At 41.3% G+C, this 21,380-nt stretch overlaps 1 protein-coding gene across 4 annotated transcripts in view; it reads right to left on the bottom strand.

Moving 5' to 3' along the window:
• STAG1 (stromal antigen 1) overlaps positions 1-21,380 on the bottom strand; it is a 365,202-nt gene that overhangs the window by 160,276 nt on the left and 183,546 nt on the right. For all 4 annotated transcript variants that reach the window (XM_037909148.2, XM_037909146.2, XM_043521994.1 and 1 more), the window contains 2 exons: positions 10,973-11,071; positions 3,901-3,980 (listed from right to left, as the gene is read on the bottom strand). In XM_037909148.2, the coding sequence (XP_037765076.1) occupies positions 3,901-3,980; positions 10,973-11,071 (179 nt within the window). The remainder of the gene's footprint in view (positions 1-3,900; positions 3,981-10,972; positions 11,072-21,380) is intronic.

The following is a 21,380-nucleotide window of genomic DNA, read 5'->3' as shown; positions in this document are numbered from 1 at the left end:
GGGGTGGGAAGGTCCCAGAGCTTGGACTCCATCCCAAGCTCGGAAGTCTACAAAACAATGAAAGAACCCTGCAGCCCAAGCCCCACAAGCATGAGGCAGCTGGCATGGGGCAGCCGTGCGTTTTCCTTTGCTGCATAGATGTACCCTCAGTATGTCTGTCCTGTCCTCATAATTGTTTACCAATCAACCAATCTTTGTGCCAGTTACATATTTTATCAGCAGTAATACTATGCTTACTTCCAGATCACTGAAGAAACATGGAATAGGCTACTGATCTCTGTGGAACCCCACTATAAACACCCTCATTAAATGAAGATTCTGCATTAATTACTTTTTGATATCTATCGGTTATCTAGTTCCTAACGTGTGCTTTACTGATACTGCATAGTACTAATTCTTAATTAGAATGTCATGTGTTATTAAGTCAAATACATCTACACAATTAACTTCATCAACCAAACTTGCAGTCTCATCAAAGAATGAAATCAGGTTTGTTTGACAAGACCTATTTTTCATAAAACCATCTTGACTGGCATTAATTATATGTCTGGCCTTTAATTTTTTTATCACTTGAATCCTGTATCAATTTTTCCATAATTTTGTCCAGGACTCATGTCATGTTCACTGGCCTATAGTTAGCTGGGTCACCCCAATTGTCCTTTTTGAATGCTTGCACAAGGTCAGTTCACTTCCAATCTTCTGAAATTTCCCCAGAATTCCAAGATTAATTAAAAATTAACATTCATGGGCCAGAGATCTCTCAGCCAACTCTTTTAGGACTCTTAGGTGCAGTTATCCAGGCAGGCTGATTCAAAACATTTATCCCTAGTAGATATTGTCTAATATCTTCCTTAGTTACTAATGGATTGGGAAATATGTCATCATCCTCATATGATATGGATAGGCTTGGCAGATTTCAATTTTAATAGATATCTGTTGGTAAAGGTCAATTTCAGCTGACACAATGAGATCAATGAAAAAAATATCAAATGGTAACAGTCAGTGTGCCTGCAGGGATTGTGTGTCACCTGCCATGCAGGAAGCTTTCTACAACTCTGATGTCACGGCCTGCTCGCTCGCTCACTCACTAGCGAGAAGCTGTCACAAGAATGAGTGAGCGGGTCTGTGACAGCGGGGTTATAGAGGGCTCCCTGCATGGCCGCAGGGCAGGCGACACCTGATCCCTGCGGGCACAAGGTGCAGGGAAAGGCTGCAGTCCTGGTAGGGCAGAGCAGATACCTCTGGCCAAGACAGCAAGGAGGGGAAGCAAGATGAGCCACTGGTCAGGGGGAAGGACACCCCACTACTTAATGGCTCTTGGCATAGGGCAGGGAGCTCTCTTCAGCCCCCTCTCACTCATCAGCTGGGAATAGCTCTTGCACTTCAGGCTGGTGAGTGAGTGGGGCACTGTGCACATCCTGACCCAGCAGAGCAGAAAATCCTGGCTAGGACCGCGAGGAAGAAGAGTCATCATTGTCCCCAGCTGCAGAGGTGGCTGACCCACTGCTGAATGACTCTGTGCCCGCCTCCATGGACAGAGACTTGTCTTCCTTTTCACAGCCCTGGCAGGGAGGGCTCTGCTCTGACCCTGCAGCCTTCCCCGCATCTTGCGCCTCCAGGGATCAGGTGTCACCGATTAAGAGGTAAGTCCTCTGCAACTCTGATGTCATGGCCCTGCTCCATCACTCACCAGCCAAAAGCATGGGAATGGTCCCGGAGCCATAACTGTTCAGCAGCTGGGTGGCCTCCCCGTGACCAGGGGCCTCTGCTCCTCCGAGCCAGGACCACAGTCTCCCTTACCCTGGAGCCCTGGTGTCATGCCCCACAGCTGCACTGGGAACTCTCCCACTGGCAGAGCTGCCCTAACCCCAATCCCACCCCCCCACAACTCTAAAATAAAATAGTTAAAAATAGGGGGGAAAAATCGTAAAAATAAAAATTGATAAAAATGGTTAAAACCAGAAAAAAAAAGTAAAAATCAAGCTTTGCCACCCCTAGATATGGGTACATCATCATCCTGCTACTTTCCAAATAGAAAACACAAATATTTATTCAACATTCTGCTTTTTCTGCATCATTAACAATTCTACCCTCTCCATCTAATAATGGACCTACACTATTGCTATTATTTCCCTTTTTCCTAATATATTTTTAAAACTCCTTATTGTCCTTAGTCCTGCCAGCCAGAGATTTTTCCCTCACCTCTTTCATTTCCCTTACGTATTTTCTGCACATCATAACTTCTAATTTATATTGATTGCTATCTACTTCCCAGCCCTAGAGAGCCAAGCAACACTTCTCACAGCTTTCATACATTCTGGATGATTCTCAAACCCTGTTTCCATGCTCCACACCCAGACAGATGTGGAAGCCTTAATGTTATCCTCCAGTGAAAATCTTACTAGACACTTATTACCACTCTCCTACATTATCCCCACTCACGTTGCAAGTTTTGAACCCCATCTCTTAGCTCTAGAAACCTACTTGGATTCTTCATCAAGGACCTGATCCAAATCTCAATGAAGTCAGTAGAAAAATTCCTACTTAATTCACTGGGCTTTGGATCATGACCCAAAGGACAAGCCTCATGAAACATTCCTCCTAGCAGCAAAAACCTGCTTGATCTCTCCTGTTATCATACAGTCAAGACCATGGCTTACCTCATACTGCCTTAATCCTCCCTATCCCAGTTTTCAAGCAATGTTTCCTTCCCTAGATACAAACCAGGGAATTTAACATGAAGTATCTTTACTTCAGAGTTAAGGTTAAACTAAAGAAATCTAAACATGTTGAGGTATATTAACAAACTAATTATCAGATTTCTTTGAAAATTCATTCTATACTTATACTTTGAGTACCATAAATCTGGAAATAATTCACTGTATCATTAACATTTAACAGAGATGCTTAATCCTTGCTTCAACCTTAACTGTAGAGTTGTGCCCAGAATTGTCATCACAATTTTGGGGAATTAATTTTTTTTTATTGAGTTTTCAAAAAATTTAGATAATGTGCCATCATTTTGTTTTATGTAAATCATGATCTTTATTTTTTTCAGATATTACAGTGACAGCACACAAACATCATAATATTTTGAAAAGTCATTTTTCTTGAATTATAACAAGTATTGGTCTCAATTCAATATTGGGCACTTCCAAGGATGAGAACTTTAGGTTCTGCCAGACCTGAACACACAAACAATATTACATACTGAATGATTTTTTTTTTTTAAATTAGGGATTTTCAGTGTGTATTTAACAAAAACATATCTTCCATTTTATGCTTCACTGTGTTTTTTTTTAATCAATTTAAATGAAGATCCTTCTGGTAGTTCTGAATATAATACGACACTACAGTTTTTCTTCATTCATGTATGCGCATGTACAGATGCAGCATTTTATATTATGAAATATATTCTTAAATTTGGAAATTTCCTATTGTGTTTTTGTATCTTTGACTTGAAAACAGAACAGAATTAAAGTTGCAAAGTTAAGGTTACCAGAGCATATCCTGACTTTAGTGTGGTTAAATTCTCAGTTGAACTTCGCACGCAAATAGCTTTTGGCATTTAAAAGAAAAAAAGAACAGAGAACATAGTTAAAATGATCTGCTTGTACCGTCAGTCTATTTTGCCAGTCTGGATTTGTTTGTAACAGTGGACACACTGAAACTACTGACATCAAGGAGTTAGTAAATTTCTGAATTTCACCAGGGTATTTTTATGCAGCCATTTATCCTATTCCAACTTCTCCAAAAATTGCTCAGTGAAATTATGACACATTTAATCCACCTTCAGTGCTACAAGTCCTTCATAATACGCATGAGAAATCTAAACCTGATACATATTCCTGGCAAAAGTGCTTCTCATAGTGAATTATGCTAGCTTTGAAAAATACTCACTGAAGTATTAGAGTGACTAATCGAATGGCTTCCACAGCAACATCATATTCCTTATCAAGTGTCATTGATACAATGCGATCCTGAAAAGCAGTTGTATTAGAACGACAACACACACAACGTTTTCAGAAAATGAATATTTAAGTTACAAAATAAACAGTCTTTGATGGATATACCTTTCCACAGAAACATGATAACCATTTGACTTCTCTAGAACATGCTAAGTTCATCTAGTACAATGTGCCTTCGTGGTGATAGATATGTCAGGTTCTGTATGTCCTGAATCTAACACTGTACATGCAACAGGAATGGGAACATGTGTCAAGGAACTTTCCCCTCCTACCATCCCATGCAGACGTCAGGCAAACTCAGGCTGGGGAACTGAGGCACTACTCTGAGCTAGTGTCTCCTCAGTACCAGCCTGCTGAAAGGGGATGGGGTTGGGCTGGATGAGGGCATGGCTGTGGCCCCAATTTCTTTCCTTCACAATGACCAATAGAGCTTCAGTAGTGCATTTGGGTCAGGGTGTATGCATGTGAAGGAGCACTGTGCAGAGAATCTCACCTGAAGCAGCTGCTGCAGCATGGCCCTTTGCATGCCCATGACTTAAGCCACCATCTGGCCTCAATAATTATCCCACATGCCTTCCATAAGAAATGTGAGGAATTTGGTGGTACAACTATGGATTTTCCTTCTCTCTCTCTGTCAGTGGTGGATTAGCCACTGGACCAACGGGGCCCATGCTCAGGGGCCCTGGCCAACTGGGGGGGCCCCAGAAAAATGGGCACCTACACACACCACCCGGCGCTCCTACCGGGGAGTGGAGTCAGGGCAGGGGAGCTTGCCCCACTCTGCCTGCCTGGTGCTCATGAGGGGGAAGCCTCTGAGCCACGACCCCGCTCCCTGGCAGAAGTGCCAGGAGGGTGGAAGGAAGCCTCTGCACCCTGACACAGCTCCCCAGCAGCAGTGCTGGGTGGGGGCAGGGCAAGCTCCTGCACTCTGACCACATTTCCCCAGCAGCAGCGCGGGGAGGGGGTGGGGATGGGACTGCAGGCTGAAGGGGTGGGAAGGGGCCCCCACTTGCTCTGGTCCAGGGCCCCACAAAACACTAATCCGTCTCCGCTCTCTGTGAACACCAGCAGACCAATGGCCAATTCAATGGCAGGATTTTCACGCTTTTGAGGAGTTCCTCTACTGGTTCCTTACTTTCCTTTCCCAGTTTGATTTCTTTCAACTTGAAACAAACACCCTCCTTGTCTGCAGAGATGTCTGTTGATCCCTGGAACACAATTTCTTTTGGGTCTTGATACATTGTTCAAGCAACAGAAAACAAACTGGGGACATGGTTTTCTGAGACTTGGCTTACTCTAGAACAGACCTTGGGTTTTGTGAAATGCTACTGTTAAAATACCTGGGCTGAGAAAGAACAGAAGAGAGCTAACTAAAAGGAATGAAAGAGGGACTAGGGAGTGAAATTAAGAATGACCATGAATTGAGCAAATCAATTCCTGGTCCCCACGCCCTTCCAGAATTCCAAGGGACAATGGCTCTAAGTACCCAAAAGCATAAGCTGACATCTGCACATTTAACCTGTGATGCTTGGTAAAAATATTTAAGGTGTGTCAAGTGGCTACCCTAAAAAGTTTGTTAATGGAAGCATTGCCTCTTGCTGATCATGCTTCAGGAGAGTGATCCTTGATCCTAATGGGACAAGGTATCTCTGTTATATCTAGATGCTCCTAAAGATTGTTTGGAGCCTACAAAGAGAAGAAAACAGAGGCATGATTTTCCAGAAAGGAGATTTCCTTTCCAAATACAATTTGAAAGTTCTGTGGAAGTCCAGATTGAGTAAGAGTTTCTTTTTGTGAACTACTGTTAAGGGCATAAGCTTGGAAAAGAAACATTTTGTATTAAGTGGGAAATGCAGTGACATCTTTGGTAGGAAACTGGGATCGATATGATAAACCATCTTGTCCTTAGTGGTTAGATGTAAGGCAAGAGACCTCAGTGCTGCTAGTTTCCTCTTAGTCCTGGCCAAGGAAATGGCCACTAAGAAAATAATCTCAGGGAAAGGGAAATTCAAATCTACTGTCCTCAAAGGATCAAATGAAAGTTCACATAACCTCTAACAGCAAATTTTAAATACCACAATATCATGGGCCACTGTCGGGGGAGCTAAAGAACTTCTGATGGTGGTGATGAATGTCTCGCAGGCCAATAAATGGCTCAAAGTTCCAATATATTTACAGGGAGAATAACCTTCCGTGTCATCCATAACTCCTGAGCCTGAATGCATCCCAGATGCGCACCGAAGCCCATGATGCATATAATCTGCTAGAAGAGTCAACATTGAATCCCTTTGCAGATGTTCTGGAGAGCCATCCACCAGTCTAGGATTGGAAGCACTCATATAGGTGTGCAAATCAACATGCCTGTTTGAACAGTATACTGAGAAAAGGCCTGCAGGCATCTGAGGTGAAGTCCGGCATGCTCAGTCATGTGCCCCACAAGTTGGAGGTAAGAATGTCCTATTAACCTCAAGTGCAACCTGAGGACTTTACAAAGGGTGACTATGGACTGGAACCCATCTGTCAGGAAGTAAGCTATCGCCGTTGTGGCATCAAGATCTGCCTCCATGGAATATATTTGTTGTGTTGGTAGTAATATTGATTTCTCTACCTTTAATTTCAGCCCAGATAAGAGAACAGATCTCTGATAATGAAGATGCTGTTTTGGACTTGTCCCTTTGACGTTCCTTGGACTAGTCAATTATCCCAGTATTTGAACACCAGTATAACGAAGGTGGCCTGCTACCACTGTCATACACTTTGTAAACACCCTATGGGATAGAATCATAGAATATTAGGGTTGGAAAAGACCTCAGGAGGTCATCTAGTCCAATCCCCTGCTCAAAGCAGGGCCAACACCAACTAAATCATCCCAGCCAAGGCTTTGTCAAGCTGGACCTTAAAAACCTCTAAAGATGGAGATTCCACTACCTCCCTAAGTAACCCATTCCAGTGCTTCATCACCCTCCTACTGAGGACAGACTGAAGGGCAGCACTGTGTACTGCTAGTGTGTGTTCCCGACTATGATTCAAAGATATTTTCTGTGGCCTGGATGTATTGTCACATGAAGGTAAGCATTAAGCAAACTGAATATAGCACACCGGTTGCCAATCTCCAAAGAAGGAATGATAGATGTGAAGGTAACCATCCTGAAATTTCATTTTCTTGATGGATCCATTCAGTTTTCTCAAATCCAAAATGGACCTCAGACCACCTCCTATACTGGGAATCAGGAAGTAATGGCAATAGAAACCTTTCCCTCTCTGCTGGTAAGGAACTTCCTCTACTGCTCCCAATTCCAAAAGAGACTGCACATCCTGAAGTTATACAGCTTCGTGAGATGAGTCCCTGAAAAGGAACAGGGATGGTGGGGAAAGGGAAGGAAGTGAACTGGATGATGTATCCTTCCTTCACATTGCTACCCAATTCGTAAACGTGTATTGAGACACCTTCATTTGAAGGCTTGCAGTGATAGAGGCCTTTCTACCATATAAGTCTAATATCTTATGTTTTTTTGCCCTTTTCGGTAGCCCTAGACTGAGTCTGCCTTCAGTGCTCATTGGCCACAGTGACTATCTAGGGTTCTGGTACAGGATGGCTGAAAAAATAATCAAATTCCTGCTGAGGAACTTGATAAAGTCTGTCCACATATCTCGCAGTGGATGGTACAGATTCTGGGGCCTGCCATAGGGTTTTAGCACAGTCTAACAGGGACTCATTAATGGGAAGGGCAACCCTTCCCAGGGCTGCAGTCTATAAAATGTCAAAAAGTTTGTGAGGGTTGTCCAGCAGAACCCCTGCTGGCACATCTAGCAATATGGCCACCCTCCTCCTAAGATCTGAAAAGATCTTAAATGCTTCAGGAGGAGATGAAGACTCCAGCAAATGGTCTCATCAGGCAAAAATAAAGACACATATGGTAGAAGATGTGTGGGTTTCTCCCTCAGTTCCTCTTCATTAGTCAGTTCTAAGTTGGGGATAGGTGACAAACCAGGAGAAGGTCTTCCCTGACTGGAACAGGTACAGGAGAAGGTGACTTTCTCTTAGACCACATTGCAGATGGGTATCTGGAAGCTTTGTGAGCAATCCAAGGAGCCCAGTATGGCATAAGTGGGTAGTCCAGTCTCTGCACAGTCTATGGTGGAGGGCAGGAACATCCCTGTAAGGGTAACGCTCTTGCTCCATGTCACAGATGGAGTCCTTCAAATGTCATCTATCAGGAGAACTAACAGGCCTTTTAGGAGAAACACCTTGTCATGCTCCAAATCTGAAACTGTTTTGGTGGAGGTCTTAGCATGGGCAATGCATGCTATTGCACCAGCAGTACTGATGCTGAAGCTGGATTTGTTGGCCCTGGTGGAAGCAGCTGTGGAAGGTGAAATGCTGACTGATATCCAGACTATGTTGATGGTGCCAATATTACAGGCAGTGCTACAAAGTACACAGTGCCAACAGCATTTATGTAGATGAAGCCGGTGCTATTAATAATACCTCATGGTGCAATACTGGAGAGTCAGGCACAAGAAGGCATAAAAGGTCTTTTGCTGTGAAGAATGCCTACCAACATTGAAGTTACTGATATTGGCGGTATGTGCTCCTCAGACTGAAAAAGTGATACCAGACTCAATGATGGCCAAAAATGATGGCTTTCAGTATTCTGAGGAGGCCACGGGAGAAGAAGAGGAGAATCTTTTTTCTCCCGATTTTGGTTTGGGGGCTGGAGCAACCAGAGGTGCACTCCTCATCGAAGAAGCCTCCATCCTCTCATGGTCAGGGTAAGGCTCTGAAAAGGGATGTAGCACCTGCCTTTTCTAGTAAACGTACCTTAAGGTTGAAGTTCCTTTGCTTTTTGTTGTTGTTGGAAAAGAGAGGTACATATTGAATATTTGTCCTTAACATGTTCCTGATCTGAACAAACTAGACAACACAAGTTTATTACTCACAGGAATCATGGTCCTGCAAATGGCACACTGCTCAAATCCTGAGGATCTCTGCATGGAAAGACACCCCCAGCGCAACCTAAATAAACTAACACTAAACACTATCAGAGAGACATGGTGGGTGAGGTAATACCTTTTATTGGACCAACTTCTGTTGGTGAGAGGGACAAGCTTTCAAGCCACACAGAGTTCTTCTTCAGGTCTAGGAAAGGAACTCCCAGCAACACAGCAAAGTACAAGGTGAAACATATTGCTTAGCATAAGTAGTTAGCACATATTGTAAAAGATCATTCAAGGGACCAAAAAAACCTCATGACGGCCTCCAACACAAAAACAAACCAGAAATCATCACATGCTCCCATACACTAGAGGGAAAAACAAAACCCAGGAATGCTACCTGGAAATCACACAAGAAATCCAAAACAACTATATAAAAAAAAAACAAAAAAACTGATGATAGTCTCCAACACAAAAACGAACAATAAAAGATATTACCTCACCCACCTTGCCTCTCTAATATCCTGGGACCAACATGGCTACAACTACACTGCATTAAACATTATCAACAACTATTTATAAAGGTTTTGTAGAAGCTGGCTAACAAGGAAAAACAAAGCTCAAGAGCAACAGGAAGCATCAACTCTCACCATGGACAGTGAGAAGGAACTGAGCGGGAGGTGGCAGCCACACCCCTTTTATACTCCAGCTCCATATGTGAGCATAGCAAAGGTGCATGTGTCACTAATACTGCAGGCAAAAGTCTCTGACCTGAATGCATTGGACGCACATACATCTCTACAGTGGAGAGTGTGAATGTGTGTTTGTGTGAATGTTCCCATAGTTAATTTATTAATGCTTTGATGGTTCCAGAAGGACTTTGTACCTACAGAATTAAAAATATGTCAATGGCTATAACTTTAGCCAGATTGTTCCAAAGGGTCTTAATACCGCAGGCACATAAAAGCTTAGGCCTGTGTCACATGATGTGCTCTAATTCTTTCCCACTCCCCTCCCCAGATGCCATGTAGGATGACATCTTGGGCTGGTTATAGTGTTGGCTCTGCCTTGAATTGTTTTCTGGGGAGCACTACAGAAAAGTTATTTTTCATTTAAATTATTTTTTCATGACATTTTATTAAATTAGCCCATCTGTCTATAAACACATAGTCTTTTTATAATAGCTAATAACTAAATAAGGTACATGGTAAATCCCAGCAATTCCATCACCCAGTCAGAAACAACCTATTAGGTTGTCCTTTCAAAGAATAGTGTGGAATCATTCCAGAGAAGTACCCTTGGATGAACATTTTACATTACTAATTAACATACTGCATGTTAATTTCAATTATAATGACATTTATGATGTAGATATCGCCTCATTGGGGTGTGCCCTGAGGTCGGTCAGTCATTCATTCATGCTCTCACACATTTTCATTAAAGAGTTATCTTCACAGCATCCCTTTCTATATTAATCTATTAATTATATTATATTAGAAAATGTGTATGTGTATATATATATATATACACACACACACACACACTTCGAAAGAGAGAGAGAGAGAGAGAGAGAGAGTATATATATGTATTTTATATATGAAAGTAAATATTATAGTACATGGGAAAACCTTCAATGAGCCCTACAATTCACTGAGATTAAAATATAAAAATCATAGGATTATTTGGTAATGTGAGAGGACAAGTGGGAAAGTAAGAATCATGCCCAGATCTAGTGATATATGTTTGATAAATAACTTCAAAAATAAATGTGCTCGTATCACCCTCATAAATTTCATTCAGAAATACTTCTGCTTCTGAAATAAGTCACATTTCTTTAATTTAAAAGACCAAGAGCCCCTTTCCTACTGAAAACAGCAAACATGATAGTTTCACCACTGTAGCTGGACAGTCCCCATGAAAAGTACTTAATCACTGGCAGAAGCAGGTGAGTCTCCTTCACATAATTTAATGCACATGACTTAAGAGAAGTGAAACAACTAGATAGATGAGACACAATTCTACAGTTCTATAGTCTTTTCAAAAAGCACATTTCCTCTTTCTACTCTTACCTTGAATCTGTTAGTGAATAGCTCCAGTTTAGGGAACAACTCTCTGTTGGTGTACAGACTCTGTAGAGCTTTCAAACACTTCAACCTCACTTCACCTTGCTAAAGAAAAAACACACTAAGATTAGCCAAAATATCCTAATGAAACGCACATGAAGATTAAGTAGCATCCACCTAGTAATCTCTAGTTTTGTTGTTCATTTAAAATTCTATGTAAATAAGTTACCAAAACCAACATTGTTAAACAATCTAGCAGTTAAATTAAAATGTACAAAAATAATAGGGAATGTTCTACAAAAACAAGTGTTATAATTCTTCTGCTTCTCTATACAGAAAAGACCCAACCTGCACCACCGAAGTTTATGGAGGCAGGACGGAGTGCAAAGTTGGCTTCTAAAGGTTCTTTCAGTTGATGTTCAAAACAAAACAAACAAACAAAAAAACTGAAAACCAGGAAAAAAAATATAAAAATAATTTGAAACTCTTGTCTGTTGGGGTATCTAAGGGTTAAGTAAAGACCTGGGTAACTGCTATCACGGTAACAGGCAGTAAGGCACAGGCAAGCACTATTTCTTCGCTTGATAGATGAAGTTGCCATCCTTTTCCTTTCCCTTCTGCTTGTTAAGGATAGATAAGCGTTGCAGCTGCATAAGGAATATGGTTGTCTGAAGGATACCCTTTGCGTGAAGAAGTGTTATCTCCCCCATCCCTTCCTCTCCTGGCTACATCAACGAGCTCAGGGTCATGGCCCCTTCCTCCCTCCCCTGTGAACTGCTGGTTAAGGGAACTTGTGGCTACAATTACTGCAAAGAAATGTATCTGCAGGGTAAAAATGTCTGTATAATATGCTTAATGCTGTAAACAGGGGTGAGTATAATTATATTCAGTATATAGCTATTAATATTCACTATATAGGCATTCACATTATTAAATAAGGGTTTTGGGGGGCATTGTAGTAATGTGGGTATTTACATATTAACTTAGATAAAAGAGTGTGATATGATTAGTTCGGGGCTTACTCGACAATTGGGTCGAGGGGAACAAGTACTGCAATAAAGAAGTCCGTTTACTCACTCCACCTCTGGGTCCTCCTGCTCCTGCTTTCCATCTCTAACAATGTCTTCTGAAGATGTACACTGAATATGCAAAAGATTGACCCCCTAGTGAATTTTTTCTCTTTACAATATGAAAGGCTGATTTGACTTTGCTCCATGTTGTGATCTTGGAGAACAGCCATTAGCAGGGGGCATCGGTCAGCTTGTGCAAAATTTCCACAAGTACCGATCTCTTCTCAATGCCTTTTCAAACACAATGTATGGTAAACAAAGCTAAGAAATATAAAAAAGAAAAACCCATCATCTCTAACTCTGAGGAGATGGGGGTAGATAAGTGCCAATCTAGTGAACCTATCTATCATCAGGAAACAAACTACAGTTAATCAAATGCACCAGGTTCTGGCAAAAAAGTTATCTGCAAAGATTTATAAGCTCTAAGAATCCATGGTGAAAAATACCATGTGCAGGCAATGAAAAGGTTATAATGGGGAATTTACTGCTTAAAAATTCATAATACAGTGTATCTAAGTAAAAATATCATAGAATCATAGAAATGTAGGGCTGGAAGGGACCTCCAGAAGTCATCAAGTCCAGTCCCCAGAGCTGTGGCAGGACCAATTAAACTTAGAACATAGCTGACAGGTGTTTCTCCAAACTATTTTTAAAAAGCTCCAATGATGGGGATTCCACAACATCCCTTTGAAAGCCTATTCCAGATCTTAACTATCCTTTAAGTTAGAAAGTTTATCCTAATATCTAACCTGAATTTCCCTTGCTGCATATTAAGCCCATTACTTCTTGTCCTAACTTCAGTGGACATGAGGGACAACTGATCACTGTCCTCTTTATAACATGTTAGAAGACTGCTATCAGGTTCGCCCTCCGCCTTCTTTTCTCAAAACTAAATGTGCCCAGTTTTTTTAATCTTACCTGGTTTTCTAAATCTTTTATCATTTTTGTTGCTCTCCTTTGGACTTGCGCCAATTTTTCCATATCTTTCCTAAAGTGGGGTGTCCAGAATTGGACATAGTACTCCAGCTGAGGCCTCACCAGTACCGAGTAGAGTGGGACAATTACCTCACATGTCTTACACACAACACTCCTGTTAATACATCCAGAATGATATTAGCCTTTTTCACAGCCACATCACACTGGTGACTCATTCAGTTTGTGATCCACTAGAACCCCCAGATTCTTTTCAGCAGTACTACCACTTAGCCAGTTATTCCCCATTTCATATTTGTGCATTTGATTTTTTCTTCCTAAGTGAAGTACTTTGCACTTGTCTTCATTGAATTTCATCTTGTTTAATTCAGACCAATACTCCGATTTGTCAAGTAATTTTGAATTCTAATCCTGTCCTCCGAAGTGCTTGTAATCCAGCCCATCTTGGTGTTATCTATAAATTATAAGCATACTCTCCACTCCATTAACCAGGTCATTAATGAAAATATTAATTAATACCAGACCCAGAACTGCCCCCGGGGGCCCCACTAGATACACCTTCCCGGTTTGACAGTGAACCATTGATAACTACTCTGAGTATGTCTTTCAACCAGCTGTGCTCCCACTTTTTAGTAATTCTGTCTAGACCACATTTCCCTAGTTTACTTATGAGAATGCCACATGGGACTCTGCCAAAAGCCTTACTAAAAATCATGATATATCACATCTACTGCTTCCCCCTCCATCCACTAGGCCAGTGACCCAAAAAAGGAAATTATGTTGGTCTGACATGATTTCTTCTTGACAAATCGATGCCAGATATTCCTTAGAACCCTGTTATCCTCCAGGTGTTTACAAATTGATTGTTTAATAATTGTTCCCATATATTTCCAGGTATCAAAGTAGGCATAAGGCACCCCAGAAAAATAATACAAGTCCCTGAAACCTCATGAAAAAGACAGGGTTTGATTCTTGTGTCTGCCTATGCTGTGCTCATTGCTGGACCTCAACGGCTGCTCAAAATAATATACAGAAGTACACAGAAGCAACCCTTGAAGAACTACAGTTATTATTAAAAACAACGAGGAGTCCTTGTGGCATCTTAGAGACGAACAAGTTTATTTGGGCATAAGCTTTCGTGGGCTATAACCCACTTCATCAGATGCATGGAGTGGAACATACAGTAGGGAGGTATAAATATACAGCATATGAAAAGATGGGAGTTGCCTTACCAAGTGAGGGGTCAGTGCTAACGAGCCAGTTCCATTAAGGTAGAAGTGGGCTATTCTCAACAGTTGACAAGAAGGGGTGGAAATCACTTTTGTAGCGCTAATGAGGCCAATGTAAACAAGGTGGCACATTTCAAACAGTTGACAAGAAGGTGTGAGTATCAGCAGGGGAAATTAGTTTTTGTAGTGACCCATCCACTCCCAGTACCAGCAATGCCTCTCTGCCATGTACATTGGCCAAACCGGACAGTCTCTAAGCAAAAGAATAAATGGACACATATCTGACATCAGGAATTATAACATTCAAAAACCAGTAGGAGAACACTTCAATCTCTCTGGACACTCAATAACAGACTTAAAAGTGGCCATTCTTCAACAAAAAAATGTCAAAACCAGACTCCAACGAGAAACTGCAGAACTGGAATTAATTTGCAAACTGGATACCATCAAATTAGGCCAGAATAAAGACTGGGAGTGGATGGGTCACTACAAAAACTAATTTCCCCCTGCTGATACTCACACCTTCTTGTCAACTGTTTGAAATGGGCCACCTTGTTTACACTGGCCTCATTAGCACTACAAAAGAGATTTCCATCCCTTCTTGTCAACTGTTGAGAATAGCCCTCTTCCACCTTAATTGAATTGGCTCATTAGCACTGACCCCCCACTTGGTAAGGCAACTCCCATCTTTTCATATGCTGTGTATTTATACCTCCCTATTGTATGTTCCATGCCATGCATCTGATGAAGTGGGTTTTAGCCCACGAAAGCTTATGCCCAAATAAACTTGTTCGTCTCTAAGGTGCCACAAGGACTCCTTGTTATTTTTGCTGATACAGACTAACATGGCTACCACTATGAAACCAGTTGCTATTAAGTAACCTCTTTCCTTTTGGTGAGCTTTTGCATACTTCTACTCATGAGAGGCTGGTTATTGTCAGTCCTTCGTCGGGTGCCCTCTAGCTTGGATGTTTCTGTGATTACTATTGCAGAGGAAGCTTAAGAGATGACAGACTCTTGCAATGTGATTTCTGTGGTATAGAAAACATAAGGTAGGTTATTGTAATTCTAGACCATCGAATCTTGGAGAGGTCTCCTCCTGAGACAAGCCTAAGAGGTGACATAAATGGCTAAAGCTATCAGGAAAAATCTTGCAGATATAAAATGATTTTGATACGGCGAGATTGCTGCAGGCCTCTCCTTTGACTTGTATGGAATCCAGAACTGCATCTAGAAAGGATATATGTGGGGTGGAAACCAGGGAAAACTTTTCCCAGCTGATCTGAAGATACTGCAGGCTGTCTGAATTAATAACCTGAGTAGGTTACTGGATCTAGTTCTTGTCATCCAGTTGTGTGAGTAAGGACAGAAATTGATTTTTCATCTTAAGTGGACAGCCATCATTGCCAAGCACTTGGTGAAAACTGTGTGTGCTGCTGACAGTCCAAATGGCAGGTCCTTGTATTGAAAGTGTCTGTTGCTCACACTAAATGACTGTATTAGTACATGGAAGTACGTGTCCTTTAGGGTGAAAGAACTGTGACAGTCAGAGGGCGGGAGGATGGGGGTGATGTTTCCCAAAGACAGCAGGCAGAATTTATCTTTTGATGAAACTCCTCAGTTTCCACAAGATAATATGGGGGAGAGGTTCTTTCGGATGAGGAAGTGCCTGCTGTAGAAGCTTTTCCTTTGGTACACAGTCTGAACCTGTTCTATGGATCCCTCTGTAGAAGAGAATTCACCTAGAAGTAATATCTCATCAGTAGGATCCCTGAAGAGATGTGGAAGCAGGATTTAGAGGCAGCCTAGAGCTGAAAAGGATGCAGTGAAAACTGAAAAGGATGCAGTAGCCATTCTGCACGATCTGATTTCAAGCTGTTTGGTAGTGGGCCTGGTGGCCCTAAAGGAAGGTAAAGAACACAATGAAATTGGTTCTGTACTCCTGACAAATGCATCAAAACTGAGGAGGCTGAAGACTGGGAGGGACCTCCTGGAGACTGGTGTCTTGCAGACTGGTTTTTAGACTGCTTTCTGGTACACTGGAGAGAATGACTAAAAGTCTCAGAATGTTGACATGGGAACATTGCATTGCCTTTTATAACAGGAGCTTGAGGACAAGGAGTATTCCTTTTTAAAAGCTGAGCACGATGTTTCAAACTCATGGTAACTACAGGCCTGTTAGTTTGACCTCATTTGTATGTAAGGTCTTGGAACAAATTTTGAAAGAGAAAGTAGTTAAGAAAATAGAGGAATAATGGTAACTGGGATAAAATACAACATGGTTTTACAAAAAGTAGATCATGCCAGACCAACCTGATCTCTTTCTTTGAGAAGATAACTGATTTTTTAAGACAAAGGAAATGCAGTAGATCTAATCTACCTGATTTCAGGAAAGAATCTGATACAGTTCCACATGGGGAATTATTAGTTAAATTGGAAAAGATGGGGATTAATATGAGAATTGAAGGGTGGATAAGGAACTGGTTAAAGGGGAGACTACAACAAGTCATATTGAAAGGTGAACTGTCAAGGCTGAGGGAGGTATCTAGTGGAGTTCCTCATGGATTGGTCTTGGGACCAATCTTATTTAACATTTTTATTATGACTTTGGTACAAAAAGCAAGGGTGTGCTGAAAAAAACTGTGGATGACACAAAGTTGGGAGGTATTGCTAATATGGAGGAGGACTGGAATATCATACAAGAAGATCTGGATGACCATGAAAACTGGAGTGATAGAATTGGGATGAAATTTAATAGTGCAAAGTGCAAGGTCATGCACTGAGAGACTAACAAGAATTTTTGCTATAAACTGGCGACGTATAGCTGGAAGTGACAGAGGAGGAGTAAGACACTCTGTATTGGTTGATCACATGATGACTATGAGCCACCAACGTGATGTGGCCGTGAAAAAGGCTAATGCAATCCTAGGATGCATCAGGTGAGGTATTTCCAGTAGAGATAGGGAAGTGTTAGTGCCATTATACAAGGCACTGGTGAGACTTGATCTGGAATGCTGCGTGCAGTTCTGGTCTTCCACGTTTAAGAAAGATGAGTTCAAACTGCAACAAGTGAAGAGATGGGCTACTATGTTGATCAGAGGAATGCAAAACCTACCTTATGAGAGAAGACTCGAAAAGCTTGGCTTGTATAGCTAACCAAATGAAGGCCGAGGGCAGATATGACTGCTCTCTATAAGTACACCACAGGGATAAATATCAGGGAGGGAGAGGAGTTATTTAAGTTAAGCACCAATGTTGACAAGAACAAATGGATATAAACTAGCCATCAACAAGTTCAGGCTTCAAATTAGACAAAGGTTTCTATCCATCAGAGGAATGAAGTTCTGGAACAGCGTTCCAAAGGGAGCAGTGAAGGCAAAAAACCTAACTGGCTTCAAGACTGAGCTTGATAGGTTTATGAACGGGATGGTATGATGAGACTGCCTAAAGTGGCATGTAGCCAATCTGCAACTGCTAATAGCAAACAGGGTAGATAAAAATCAATTTAAAAAAAAATTAAAAAATTGTATTTTTTTAAATTTAAAATTGGATTTTTTTGATAAAATGCTTTTTGGGAAAAAAACCTATCTAAAGATAGTTTTAATTAAGATATATTATAGCTCAAAGATATCTCATCATGGAATAGGGATTATAAATTCTAATTCTATAGTATGAGACAATATATTCATGTAATGTTTAAGAAAAGTTTTGTAAATGAGTTCCAATAGTTCATGGATTAGGGACTCAAATTTATGGGGCTCCAGAGGCTTCTGTATAGATTATTTAGGTTAATCTTTCTGTCTACTGTGACAGGGTCAGGCCAGATGGCTATAGGAGAGTAATAGAAGGCAGATATATTAGCCCCAGGCTAAGTAGGTCCCTTTTCCCTGGGTAAGGTAACAGGGAAGGTTCCAGAACAATCAGGAACCTTCTGGAGAGAATTAAGACAGGCTGATTAGAACACCTGCAGCCAATCAAAAAACTGCTAGAATCAATTAAGGCAGGCTAATCAGGGCACTTGGGTTTTAAAAAGGAGCTCACTTCAGTTTGTGGTGTGCGTGTGAGGAGCTGGGAGCAAGAGGCACTTGGACCTGAGAGTGAGAACGTGGAATGTTGGAGGACTGAGGTGCACAAGCATTATCAGACACCAGGAGGAAGGTCTTATGGTGAGGATAAAGAAGGTGTTGGGAGGAGGACATGGGGAAGTAGCCCAGGGAGTTGTAGCTGTCGCACAGCTGTTCCAGGAGGCACTCTAGACAGCTGCATTCCACAGGGCCCTGGGCTGGAACCCAGAGTAGAGGGCAGGCCCGGGACCCCCCCAAATCCTCCCAACTCCTGGACAGACACAGGAAGAGTCGACCTGGACTGTGGGTTCAGAAAAACGGCCAAGCTGAGGGCTGCTGTGAAGCTCCAAGGCGAGCAAATCCGCCAATAAGCACAAGACCCACCAAGGTACAGTAGGAACTTTGTCACACTACCCAATGGGACTCAGTGCTCAGACTAGAAGAAACCATCAGAGATGCTTAGTTTTGCCATTCTCAAACTGTGGATTTGTGTCTCCAGAGATAACATCCTTGTGAACAGGAAAAATGTTTTTAAATAAATAATATATAGAGGTGAGAAAAACAGACCTCAACCCTATTGTCCCTCTGCAAATTTGTGTACACAGAGTCAATCCTTACCTTGCTCTAAAAGTGAAAAGTTTCAAAAAGTTCAATGAATAGAAGATTGTTGGGGGCGGAATAGATCTGGACAAGGAGAAGAAGTCTGGAGATAAATGTGAGAAGGGAGGGACAGGCAGTAGAAACAAAAGTGAAACTGTTTGAGCAGCATATTCCAGAAGTCTTGAGGTCTTTCTCAGTGTAGCCTTCATTGATTTGAGATCTACCATACCATTCTCCCACCAGAAGGGAAAACCTTTAATGGCAGCAAGCTGTAAGAGAGACTCAGTTTGGGAATATTTTAATGAAGTTCCTCTACCCGTGGGTAAGATGGGCATGCATGCAAAATACAAACAGTGTAACAAAGAAGTGCAAGGTCTGGTTTCCCAAATGAAACAACATCATGAGAAGTGTTCCTTCTCAGGAGGAAGCTGTGTTGAAGATGATGAAAGGAACATGCAGGATCTTCAGGTTGGTAAACTTTTTTATTTCTTACTTCTTGCTTAAGGACTGCCTGTCTTCATTCTGAACTAGTCTTGAATTCTCATGTTTGAGCAAAAAATATAGTTGTTACTCTATGGTACTATCATTTTAGATACAGTTGTGATTAAAAAATAAATAGCTGAAATAGGCAGATCTTCCTTTTACAATTTCACCTTTAAAGTAGTACTAAGTGTCAGTGAATGCAATGAGTAATACTAACTGAGCAGTATGGTAATAATAATTGAATAACTGCATTGACTTATTTTGTTTAGGAGAATCCATCCTCAAAATACAGAATTCTGAAGACTATCCATCTTGAAGATCACCATCATTTTCTATAGTTTCAGAGTTATCTGCCAATGATAGTGTTTCAGTCACATCATATATGTCACATAGCCACAGTATATCACCTGTAGCAAAAAGAAAAAAAAATCTCCATCATCCAGAAACAACCACAGATACGTTTGTGATAAGAACCAGCAGATGACAAAAAGAGGTAATTGATGAAAAAACTGCCTGGTTTGTTTCTGCAAGAAACTCTACTTTCCGTATGATTGAGAACCCACTCTTCATTAACATGGTTCAGTCATTAAGACCAAGATACAGTCCACCCAACAGAGCAGATGTCGCAGCAAATTGCTGGATAATGTGCATGAAAGAGAAATTGAGCAGTGTGTGAAAGGTTTAGGGGGTGAAATTGTTAACCTGAGTCTTGATGGGTGGAGCAATGTCCACAATGATCCTGTTGTACCTGCTTGTGTGACAACAGAAGAAGGGAATGTCTTCCTTACAGAAACAATTGATACATCAGGAGATGCACACACAGCAGAATACTTACAAGAAGTAGCAGGAAAAGCTATAACAAACTATGAAAAAAAATTCAAATGTCTAGTATGCAGCTTGGTCACAGACTATGCTGCAAATGTAATCAAGATGAGAAGAAATTATTTAGAAGAGAGTCCCAAGCTAACAACATACGGTTGCAGTGCTCATTTGATGCACCTCCTAGCCAAAGACTTCAGTGTTCCACAAATAAAGGCTAATGTTGTTGAAATTGCAAAATACTTCCGTATCAACCACTTTGCAGCAGCTGCTCTGAAAAAAGTGGGAGGAACCAAGCTAACTCTCCCACAAGACGTGCGATGGAACTCAGTAGTGGACTGTTTTGAGCACTGTATCAAGAACTAGCCTAATCTGATGACAGTTTATGAACAAAATCGTGAAAAAAATAGATGGCACTGTCACAGCCAAAGTTCTCAACATTGAGCTTAAGAGAAATGTTGAACACATGCTGAGTACCTGAAGCCTGTTTCTGTAGCCTTGAACAAAAGGCAGGGAAATCGCTGTTTTATTGCTGGCGCTGTTGAAATTTGGAAGGAACTGAGTGAGATCTCAAAAAGAGAAATAAGCAATGACAGAGTTAAATTACAATAATTAAAAAAACGAATGGGACAAGAACTATCTCCAGCTCATTTTCTTGCACATACTCTCAATATTTGGTACCAAAGTCAAACCTTAACTGCTGAAGAAGAGGAGTTGGTTATGACATGGACACCCAGCAATCATCCCTCCCTAATGCCAACTATAATAAACTTCAGAGCTAAGCGTGACCCATTCATAGAATCATAGTATAGAATATCAGGGTTGGAAGGGACCTCAGGAGGTCATCTAGTCCAAACCCCTGCTCAAAGCAGGGCCCCCTGCTCAATTCAAGAAATGTGTGTTTGCTGATGATGTTTTAAAGAAAGTCACACCAGCGAACTGGTGGAAGTCACTTAAGCACTTGGATTCAGAGATTGTTGAAGTGATAATCTCACTTTTAACAGCAGTAGCTGCTTCTGACGGTGTAGAAAGAATATTTTCTTCCTTTGGATTAATTCATTCCAAATTGAGAAATCGTTTGGGACCTGAAATAGCAGGAAAGCTTGTTTTTCTTTTCCAGATTATGAACAAACAGGAAAATGAAGGTGAAGACGAGTGAGTTAGCTGCAGAAGCCAATATTTTAAGCTTCTCATGTTGACCTGGCTGACATAGTTG

Source organism: Chelonia mydas, chromosome 9 (genome assembly GCF_015237465.2).
Source record: "Chelonia mydas isolate rCheMyd1 chromosome 9, rCheMyd1.pri.v2, whole genome shotgun sequence".
In the NCBI taxonomy this organism is placed as follows: domain Eukaryota; kingdom Metazoa; phylum Chordata; order Testudines; family Cheloniidae; genus Chelonia; species Chelonia mydas.
This window is presented reverse-complemented; position numbering and strand designations above follow the sequence as displayed.